Source organism: Hippocampus comes, unplaced genomic scaffold (genome assembly GCF_001891065.2).
Source record: "Hippocampus comes isolate QL1 unplaced genomic scaffold, H_comes_QL1_v1.1 scaffold261, whole genome shotgun sequence".
Taxonomy (NCBI): domain Eukaryota; kingdom Metazoa; phylum Chordata; class Actinopteri; order Syngnathiformes; family Syngnathidae; genus Hippocampus; species Hippocampus comes.
In genome coordinates this window covers 5,140,455-5,151,627 of record NW_017805824.1, presented here as the reverse complement: position 1 = coordinate 5,151,627, position 11,173 = coordinate 5,140,455, and the positions used below count along the sequence as shown (strand labels likewise).

Below are 11,173 nucleotides of genomic sequence, written 5' to 3'. Positions count from 1 at the left end.
TTCTGATACAGTTTCCACTGGAGTCCCCTGGATGATGGTGGGGATTGTCGAGGCCAGCTCTCTCTGTTTTCTGGAGAAGGTCACCAGCATGTCCTTGGTCTTGCTGACGTTCAGCTCCAGCCGGGAGGCGTCACACCACTCAACAAACTGCTGCAGGGCGGGACCATGGTGTTGCGTGGAGCCGGAGAGCAGAGACACTAGGAAAGTGTCGTCAGCGAACTTCACCAGGTGGCTGTTGGGGTGTGAGGACCTGCATTCATCAGGATGAAGAGCAGTGGCGAGAGCACGCAGCCCTGTGGGGAGCCTGTGGAGGTGGCGAGGAGGTCAGACAGGTTGTTGTTGATCCTGACTCTCTGTGTACGGTGTGTGAGGAAGTCTAGGATCCAGAGGATGAGTTGGTTGTTCAAGGAGAAGTTCTGCTTGAGCCTCTGTGCAAGGATGTGAGGCTGCAGGGTGTTGAAGGCAGAGGAGAAGTCAGCAAACAGAAGCCTGGCCAGGGTGTTGGGGAATTCCAGATGTTTGTGGATGGTGTCGATGATGAAGGCTTTGGCATCGTTGACACCTTTGCCTGCCTGGTATGCAAATTGGAGGGGGTCGAGGCGTGAGCTGGTCTTTGTGAGGATGTGCTGCTTGACAATCCTCTCCATGGCTTTCATCACGTGGGAGGTGAGGGCCACAGGGCGGAGGTCGTTCAGGGTCTTGGGGTTATTGTTCTTGGGAATGGGGGTAATGGTGGAGTGCTTCCACAGTTTAGGGACGGTGGCGGTGTTCATGGAGGACTGGAATAAGAGCTGGAAGACGCTCCCGAGCTGGTCAGCGCAGTACTTGAGGACCCGGCCACTGACGTTGTCGGCTCCTGGTGCACTGTTGATCTTGGTCCTCTTGAGGGCCCTCACAACGTCCTCAGTGTGGAATGTGATTGTGGAGTTGCCGGGCTGGAGGTGGGACCTGATGTTGGTGAGCTGCGTGGAGTTATCAGTCTCGAACCTGGTGTAGAAGGAGTTGAGGTCATTGGCGAGGGAGGCTGGGCTGCTCCCAGGGATGACGGTGGGGGCGGTGCTGGAGGTGGTGTTCACAGCTGCCATTTTCTTCAGGCCCTGCCAGGCTGCACGGAGGTTACCGCCATTAAGTTTCTCCTCCACCTTGCGCTTGTATTGCAGCTTGGCGATCTTGATGGCTCTCTTGACCTTCCTGTTGATCTCCTTCTTCTCGACCTCGGTGCTCGAGAAGAAGATGCGCTTCTTCCTGTTGATGATCTTTTTCAGCTCCTTGGTGATCCAGGGTTTGTTGTTGGGGAAGAATTGGAGATTCCGTCTGGGGACCATGGAAATTATCTACCATACATTTTAATCTAAAAAGTGAAAACCTTTCTCTAGATGGCTGTAGAAAAACTGCATTATTAGCAATATAAGAAAAAGGTGGTTATACTACTGAGAATATTTAAAAAAAGCATAATTTTGTAGGTTGTTTTCCAACCTGTGCATTGTGCAAAAATAAAGAAAAAAGAAAATTGAAGGGGTGAACAATGAAAACAAATGGATATTCTTTTAACAAGAAAGGATGTCGGTTAAAAACTTCACGCAAAAAAAAAAAAAAAGCATAACAAACTGACTATTTTTGGCTAACAAAGAAAGGAAGAGTAATGAAATCAAACAAGGCCTGCGGGTTGAACACGCTCAGCTCAACCTTATTTACTCACTTGGAATGGCGCTCTCAGGACTGATGGAGGTGCATCTGCCAAAGAGAGCTGAATAATATAAGTGTAGCCGCGAATGCCTGGAACACATACACATGTACATGTGCTGTAAATTAAGAGTGCAAAACGAACAGCAATTCTGTGTGAGCGTATTGCCTTACGTCATGGGGAACATCCGCCTGGGATCTCTCATATTGACCCACCAACCTTGCTTGGAAGAACTTGACAACTGCTCAGAATCATTTTAAAATCAATACTGGTAGCCTTTTTGTGCATTGCAAGTTGCAGAAGCATGACTGTAAGACGTGTTTGTAATTTGTAATATACACTGTCCTCACAAAACCTTTGGGATAATTTAGTGAAATAGGCAAACTATCAGAATTACCCTTCAGTATGTAACAATGCAATTTGGCAACCATGACATTTAGAACCACAGAGACAAAAATTGACAAACATGACATATTACTGTTAGGTTGTGCCTTATGCGTGTCCACTCAGGAGTTACTGGCTCTAATTCCGAGAAAACTTGCCTTTTCTAGGTTCTTGTGGATGAGTCTGGCAGCGGTGGAGCTTGGCGGAGAAGCTATTTTGCTTCCATTCATCGCGCAAAACAGTGTTGCCTCCTCAAAAGTCAGCCAAGGCTCGTTCACAAACCAATACTCGCTACCATCGATAAAGATGGATGTCTCATGGTGCACACCTGGGAAACACAACACAATTGGCAACTTAATGTAAAAAAAGACACAACATTCAAGCATGAATATAAAACATTTTGTTTTGTCATAAAGATTTATTCCCATCATACATTATCATGGGACTTTGCAAATTTGAGAACTGCAGAAATTCTGAAAACTTAATCTTTAGATTTGAACCAGTCACAAACATGCATGATGAGTCTATTTCAAGGGCACAACGGACCTGAATTACGGTACACCATTGGGAAAAATGCGAATAAAAAACTAAAATAAGTAAATACTTGTATTACCTGGATTGTACCAGTCTGGGTGCGTTGGGGTCTTTCCTATTGAATAAAGCAAAGATTGGATTTTAAGCGTCATAGCAATAACAGTCCCCTTACATGATACAAAGGCTCTCGCACTCTCACTCTCACTCACTCACTCATTCGTTATAGTTGCTACCGCTGTGACTTATTCTACCGGTGACAAATTCATTGTATTTTTACATACTTGGCCAATAAAGATGATTAAAATCATATCATGGTAATAGCTTGTTGAGAACCAAACGCTTCAATCTATAAAAAGTAATTTCAGCATTTATCGGCATTCGATATCCTTGATATTTTAAGGTTGTAAAAGGAGACCAAAAGTGACTAGGAAGACAGTCGCTCTGCTAGTGCGCTAAACTGTCTTACTTGTGGGACAAAAGAGCCCCAGTAGATATCCAGGATTTTGAATAAAAGCTCAAACGACTTTCCAAATTAACACGTTAATTGTGCATGACAGCATTGTCATATCTAAATCACTGTTGTGAAAGCGCTATATAAATCAAGATGTATTGTATTGTATTGTATTCACATGCAAAGCATCAAGGCAAAAGAAGGCAGGTTCATTCATATACAAGGCAACTCAATGTGCTACAAGCAAAGACACACCACCTACAAGCATTTAGGTAGCTTCCAAAAATGACGAGGACATATATTGACAACATTTAAACACAGTGGCAGCAAATTTTAACAACATTTAAAAGTAAAGCAAAGAAACTGACCCAACTCAGCAATTCTCAGAGACCTACTGGGTTTAGTTAATCAGCATTTCTATCATGTATTCCGGGACCAAACCATTCAGTGATTTATAGACCTGTTGCAGAATTTTAAAATTCAGCTATTTGGCAGCCACTGTAAAGCCTTTGGAAGTGGAGTAAAATGTTCTGAGCTCTTTGTTTTAGTCAGTAACCGAGTTGCCGCGTTCTGAATGAGCTGCAGCTGTTTGATGTTGTTTTGAAGGAGTTCAGCAAAAAGAATGTTACAACTGAAAGTACTTTTTGGGTAGTTTTCACTGTCCAGTGACATCATAATCGCAGGATCTTTGCACTTACAGAAGTAAGCATTCAATCTCGATTTTTCTTATGCAATTCCTTTGCTACTAACAGTATCGCAGGGCACATCATCAAAAAAAAAAAAAAATTGAACAGATTTGGTTCAGCAGTGGAAACCATCAACTGTCGGACTTGACTCAATACCATTGGACTTTTTCAAAACTATTGTGTTCAAAACGAGTTGTAGCAAATCATCAACTGCTTACAACAGTTGGGCAAGCTTCCTAAAGCGCTGAAAGTCGCCACCATCAGACCCCTTTTTGAAAGTGCTGGATGTCCCCTTGGTAGCAAATTATAAACCCATCTCAATCCTTCCTTTCCTAACCAAGAGTGTCAAGAAAATGGTTCTTAATCAATTCAGCAAATTCTTGAACTTCAAACTGAGTTTTTGATGCATTCCAATCAGGTTTCTGACCTCATCAAAGTAGAGAAACAGCCCTTATTAAAGTAGTAAATGACATAAGGTGTCAGAGCTAGTCTTGTTGGATCTCCGTGCAGCATTTGATTACAATACATGTACACACGCTCTCCAGGTAACGAACGAGATATGTTCCGAAGGATCGTTCGCTGGCTGAATTCGTACGTAAGTTGCTTCAGTGCTATATTTTGTATGGAATGTATGTTTAAGGCTTATATAAGTATGTTTAAGGCTTATGTAAGTGTAATAAAATGAAGTTTAACATACTTTTGGAAGATGTACTCGAAGGCTAAGGAGATGATGGAGGGGGAGAGAGTTCCGTCTCGAACTTCTTCATGGGGACAAGCGTTTCCTCCTCCTCCTCTCACAGCGCCTCACGTCGGTATTAGCGGCGGAAAGAAGTACTACAGTACTCGGAAAAAGGCGCGCAATACAAAATCTGACTGACAGCATCTCTGTCCGAGAACATTTTTCGACATACCTGTACCCGCAAAAATGTTCGTATGTACCGTTGTTCGCAACACGAAAGTTCGTAAAGCGGGGAGCGCCTGTATACTGTTGAACAGGTTGGAAACTTGGGTGGCATTAAATGGAATAGTCCAAACATGGTTCAGGTGCAGGAGTTGTGAAAGAGCTACATACAGTAAATAAAGATGTATTGTATTGTACTATACTTGACTTACAAAACTTTTCTCTTAACATGTTTAAATATTTTCAATGTGCGTTCTTTCAGTAATTTTTGTAAGCTTCTTTTGTTTTCTATTCATTGCTTATGATTTTAATCGTGTTTTTAAATGATTCTAGTGCTGCTTCTTTATTTGTGTGAAGCACATTGTGTTGCCTTGTGTGTGAAAGGTGCTACAGTATATAGATAAAGCTGCCTTGCCTTCGTTGCCCTGCCTTTAGAGTCATTTGTGTAATTTCTTTGCCGTTTTGCTCAGATAACATTTTAGTTCAGATTTTTTAATGTTGATATGTCTTACCACGAGGGATTTGGCAGACCCATTCCAGTTTGGCATCACAGTGAAACGGTGTCGCGTGGAAAGATGTAGGAAGGAGGTCGTGGAATAAAAATATGAGGAGATGCTTCATAGTTCTCTTCATTGTCTAATGAGGGGGATACATTTTTTTGCATTAATGTCATTGCAGCAAAAATACAAAGTTGAGATCACTACTTCTCCGACAAGAAGGGGATAACTCTACTCTTAAGTTTTCTGATGTGAAACGAAAGTAAGGTTTCAAGTAGCAGTTCGAATAATGCTAATATGTCGGGCCCAACTGATGAACTGGCTGGCCGATTAAATCGACGGATATGAGCTCTTTCAAAACAGACAAAAATTGTCCATTTTCTATTTAGGTATTTTTACATACAATAACACATCACAACATGAACTAAAGATAACGACATTCAAAGTCACCTTAAGCGCAGTGCAGTCCCGACTGTACGCATCATCCTCATGGAAGTCATCATGTAAAACATCCATAGTTACCTAAAGGACAGACATATCAAATAACATCATTGTTATTTTGTCATATTGGACACACCCTTACAGACATGCGCAAGAGAATGAGCTCCCCAAAAAATACATAAAAAAAAAAAAAACTTTGATATTATATTTTTACGCAGTTCACGTATTCGATCCTATTAAGTTGCACAGTCCCAGTTGTTCCCAAATAGCAGAGAACACTGTGCATGGCTGTGAGTAATGTTGTATGCTTTGTTTACATGTGTTGCTGCTCCATGTGTGGTAAGGTAGCAGTTGTTTGAAGGTTTATGTTTACCGTAACACTGATGCTTTATTTTCCTTAGTGGTCTTTGGCTTTTATGTTATTTATATAATTTTTGTTGTCATTAAGGTACCCATAATTTGTTATATGATTTGGGTGAAAGTGTTTGAATGTATTCTATATGTTGGTTTTATGGTAAGCTTTAACTGGGAATGACGAAAAAAACAGCGTATAGCATGAGTGTGAGAGACTCTAAGGTTCCTCAAAGTGGGACTGATGTGATGCAGCTCCCATGTCTTGACCGCAGAAAACTGAGAACAGGCCCTTAAGTGTATTTCAATAAATGCAAAAGTGTCTTCATAAGTTAAAATGTATTTAAATTGTGTGGGATGTGTGAAACACACATATATATATATATATATATATATATATATATATCACACACACACACACACACACACACACACACACACACACTGTGACCACTAACGTGACATAACATTAAGATTTATGTTTTACTCACGGGACGGCCATCACTCCACTGCCAAGAGCGGTCGGCTGGGTTTCTTCTGTTCAGGCCGACCCAGAAGTAGCGATCATCGCTGCAGCAACAAGAACATTGGATGGCAATCCACCGGTTAGGACTAGCCCCTGCCATTCAGGTGTATGCTTCATTTAGCATAAAATAGCCACAGTCTGTACCTGATGGTGTCTCTCATGATACCATGCAGAGCTCTCATCTCATCCAGAGTGGTGAAGCTGGGCAGATTGGCTCCAAGGGCCTGACAAAACCTCTCGGCTTCCTCCCATGAACGTTTGCGACTGAGCCTCTCCTCGTGAAACACCTGATTCAGAAAAAAAAGAGACAAAGCAGCGTGGGAATTAAAATGATGCATTCAGTTCGACTCTAATAAAGCTGTATAAAGTTTTTTATTTTTTATTTTTTTGTGTTGTGGCAAGCTGTTATAGCATTTACTCCATATCCCTGATCTCCAGGTTATCCAGTTTTAAGACAGTCATTCTACTAGCATATGCCCTTATTCATTCTACGAGAGTGTTGAATTATGTTCAGGACAAGTGGTACATTTGTACAAGTGAAAGGATAGTGAAAAAATGCTCATTTACAGGTATTCCATATTGTTGATACCCAGCTATACATGCAGCTTTGGCATCCTAGTAGGACAAATACATGTTACTAGTGAGGCAATTCTATTCGTGGACATGTTGGCGCTAGTAGTTGGAAAAACATTACAGGTAAGGTTGTTTTTCTACTCGTTTTAGGAAGTTGTGCTACTCGTACAGTGAATTGTCTTACTGGTGAATAAAAGGAGTTTATTAGTAGTTTATGTAGCTTTTGTGTGAATAATGTGAATGATATTGCGAATGAAGTACATCTCCTTGGCAAAACACTCAGTCACTCACTTACCTTGTAGCAGTATTTGGAGTCCGGTACGGATACCCATCCATCTGGGCATGGCAAGGTTAGGTCCGGTTCAGGTTCTGGTGGTATAACTGGGCTGAGGTCTGTCCTACAAATGGTGCCAGCCTTAAAGAGCGTACAGTTTTTCACCTCCCACTTTCCCAGGCCGTGTGCAGTGGTGGTGACCACAGCACAACCTCCATCGTGCGCTGAAAGAAAAAAGGATAATCGAGTAGAACTTTGAATATAACACTTTCTTGAAGTAGGTTTTGAGTAACACAAATAGATGAACAGGCAGGACCGAAATTATTACCTCATTGCCAAAGGCATCAACAAGGGAGTAGGAAGATATATTTTCATTTTTCTTAGCCCTCCCAAAATTTAACCCAAGTTGATGTGTTGCTTATGTGTATGGGTGTGCGCGTGCATGTATGCGTGTGTGTTATTTTGAATATATCATAAAGTTGATTGTGATCAAGTTCAATGTGGAGTTTGAATCAACAATTGTGGACAGAGGGGGATGAAATAGGTGAAACATATATTGTTCTCATTAACATGAAGGTAATTTCTCATCATACGAGCCTTGTGACTCATTAGTCCACCCTGCTGCATGTGACTCTATTGCCTTTCAATGGACCAATAATTCATTGTTACATTTTTATAAAGAGCAGAATTACATACCTGGTTCAAAATAGTCCCAATTGGTGTATGTAACTTGAACTTGGGAATCATCCTGGCCATGCCATTGATACTCTCCTGTGCTCTTAACATCCTGCAGCCCAATCCAGAAATACTGAGGCGTATCACTAATATAATCTCCAAGCAAACGGCTGATGAAGGCCTGCTCAAACCTAGAAAAAATAAATAAAATTGACTGTTCAGACATTTGACATCGACAATTCCACCGCTTTCACTGACATTTTAGCTTTTGGCAGTTTGTTCGTCTGACCGTTTGAGTACTGGTATAGTACTGCTATAGTACGAAAGTCAGAAGTGTTTCTTGGTGCCAGTCAAGTCGCAAGGTGAACCAACTCCTACCTGTTTCTTATAGTGATGTGACAGCGATCTTTGAAAGACACTTGTGTGGTGTTCACTTGATAACAGGAGTTGCCGTGTCTCCTCCAGCCCTGAATATCAACAGCAGTGATATGTTGTCATATTATTGCAGAAACATGGTCTAAAAACTGTGACATCAATAACCTAATTCAGTCCGGACAGAAGCTTGACTCCTCATAACATGGACATTCACAGTACGGCACCCCCAGTGGCTCCCTCACAACCGATCGGGGAAGAGAGTCCCGCTTGTGTGTGAGCCTGTGCCGGACTAAGCTATTACTGCGACGTACATTATGAAGTATCGACGTATTGATTAGCAAAATTGCTCCTCTGAGAAAATAGTAATTTTCAGTCTTGTTAATGTAAGCAATTTTAAACTGAAAAGAAAAATATTTGCACAGTTGGAAACCGAAGTTGCAAATCCAACCGGAACTCATTTGCTGCCATCAACACAATTAGGTAACAAGGATTTTGTTCGTGACTCCGACCTCTACTGCTCTTGTCCTCACTTTTTGTAAAATGGATTTCCACAAAAAATGTGACTTATAGTCGAGTGCAATGTATATTTCTTTTTAATCTATGATGCATGACTGGAGCAATTTATACTCCACAGCAATTAAGTCCAAAAAATACGGTAAGTAAGTGCTTCAGCTTGGGTGCCAGTGGATCTGCAAGGAAGTAATCATTGCCATGTAAATAACCAAGAAATAAATCCATCAGATTTTATTGACGGCATAAAACTTGAATTTACTGTCTTGCAAATTGACGAAAAATACAGTTAAGTCCAATCTAGTATTCAGTGCCTCAAGTATACTCGAAATAAGAGGCCAAATTGTGAATGCGTTTCACACTTTGAAATTCGGTATGCAGGCCGTACTCACATCTTCAAAGCGGCAACCGGCCGTCCCCGATGATTCGCTGACTTCTCCTTTTGTCTGACACATGAAAGCTTGTTTCTCAGAACAGCGGCCGACCTGCCAATCATGAGACTTTGGGGAGACATAAAAGAGTTTTAATTTTGTGGCAAGTAATAAAGTACAAATAATGTGGCAAGTAATAAAGTACAAATAATGTGGCAAATAATAAACTACAAATAATGTACTGAAAAAGTTTTTTCAGGTATTTGTACTCAACTTGAATATCAATTTTTTTTTAATTTATTCTTTACATTTGGTAACAGGTATGAGTACTTTCTACTCCTTTCTTTGTTAAAATAGTTAATTTATTTTAATCTCTGTGGATGACAATTCAATTGGAGAGAGGTAAAGTTAATTGGGTTGAGATACTGATTGATTGAGAGCTGTTAATTTTATTTTTTTTCCACCATTCCATTTTTCCCAATTTTTGAGGGACGTGGCTAAAATGGTGCCAAGTGATGCACTTTGGCCTGGGCATGAGTCCCAGCTTCTCCATTAAAAGCACCATTGTTCACATCAGCAGTCATCAGTGCAACCGTGCCATGCGGTTGGCTTGGTTGCTATAGAGTGCCTCATTGTCTGCCATGAGTATGCACAGTTCACAAGAGAGACGGGGGAAAAGCAAGGTAAGAAAAAAAAGTCTGATCTGGCAACCAGTGTATGGATAGCTTTGCGATGGCACGGCTTTTGAGCTCCTTGTTGTCACAGCAAGGCCCCACAATGACAATGACATATTGTAGCCACTGGATGCTATCAGCGAATATATTTAGATCAATTAATCAAACAGTTATTAGTTGACAAAAGATGCTAGATAAATTCATTTTTTCAGGTAGTAGCAGTGACATTTGATTGACAGCTGAACGGGGCGTGGTTCAAGAGTATTTAACGGGCATACCCACAGCATTTGACAGCGGCCAATATGACTTGATTGTTATGAACTTTGAACTAGTTTGTGTAGTAAATGAAATGTACTTTTCGAAACATCATCCCCCCCACCCACACACGCACATGCACACACACACCGAGGAGTAGAATACGCAGCTGATGTCCTGCGAAGGCTTCAATGGCTGATTTGGGCCCCAGAATGTGAAGGTGACTGGTGTCTGGTCCACCCATTTGAAGACCGTGGGATTTGTGCCCTCTCCGACCAGCCCGATCCACACATTGAACTGCTGGCCATCTGACAAAAAGTAACGCACAACGATCCATTAGAGTATGAACTCTAATGGATCCTTATATATTCACGGCTGAGTATTCACAGATTTGCCCAGTTGCCAATTTTTTTTTTTTTTTGTGTGGTAACCTGTCCTATTATTAAAACTAAGACCAGAGGCATATCTCGTACAAAAATATTGTTTTGATGCAATCTGGTGTCAAGCACCTATGCTGAACTGAGGAGAAGAGCATTATTTTGTCTGGCCATATTTTCATCTAACAGAAAAAGATGCATTGCCTCCATCGATTTGGAATCTACAGGTAATTACAAACCTCATTCTATGGGTGTCAATTGCTCAGCGATTTTTGCTATTTGTGGCAGGCTCAGTCCCTTTGCCCTGCAGATAGCAAGTGTTCACTGTACTCACAAAAAGTTAAGAGCGATTGGGCTTCCTGGTGAAATTTCAGGATGAACCTAAAAACCACGACATTTACAGGTGAACTTTATTTGATCTGATTTAATCCTTCAAATGTTCAGCTATTCATTGTTTCTGTACTTTTTTTCATAACAATCTCTAAAAAAGAAGCTGACGATCAAAATTCACAAGATGTGTTTGAGAAATTCTAAGGCTGTGTGTGCATTCTTTGACTTATCCAATGTGTCTGTATCGCTTTGCAACCTGCTAATGATACTTGAGTGTGACATTCTAAAATCAGTGGCCATTTCC

General features: G+C 41.2%; 1 protein-coding gene across 1 annotated transcript in view; it reads right to left on the bottom strand.

The window, feature by feature from the left end:
- Positions 1 to 11,173, bottom strand: part of ly75 (lymphocyte antigen 75) — a 33,611-nt gene that overhangs the window by 12,559 nt on the left and 9,879 nt on the right. The window contains exons 8-20 of the mRNA XM_019886620.1: positions 10,313 to 10,470; positions 9,255 to 9,362; positions 8,356 to 8,444; positions 7,999 to 8,168; positions 7,324 to 7,526; positions 6,600 to 6,742; positions 6,421 to 6,499; positions 5,588 to 5,659; positions 5,153 to 5,276; positions 2,682 to 2,717; positions 2,227 to 2,396; positions 1,858 to 1,925; positions 1,700 to 1,776 (exon numbers count right to left, since the gene is read on the bottom strand). Coding sequence (XP_019742179.1) covers positions 1,700 to 1,776; positions 1,858 to 1,925; positions 2,227 to 2,396; positions 2,682 to 2,717; positions 5,153 to 5,276; positions 5,588 to 5,659; positions 6,421 to 6,499; positions 6,600 to 6,742; positions 7,324 to 7,526; positions 7,999 to 8,168; positions 8,356 to 8,444; positions 9,255 to 9,362; positions 10,313 to 10,470 — 1,497 coding nt within the window. The remainder of the gene's footprint in view (positions 1 to 1,699; positions 1,777 to 1,857; positions 1,926 to 2,226; positions 2,397 to 2,681; positions 2,718 to 5,152; positions 5,277 to 5,587; positions 5,660 to 6,420; positions 6,500 to 6,599; positions 6,743 to 7,323; positions 7,527 to 7,998; positions 8,169 to 8,355; positions 8,445 to 9,254; positions 9,363 to 10,312; positions 10,471 to 11,173) is intronic.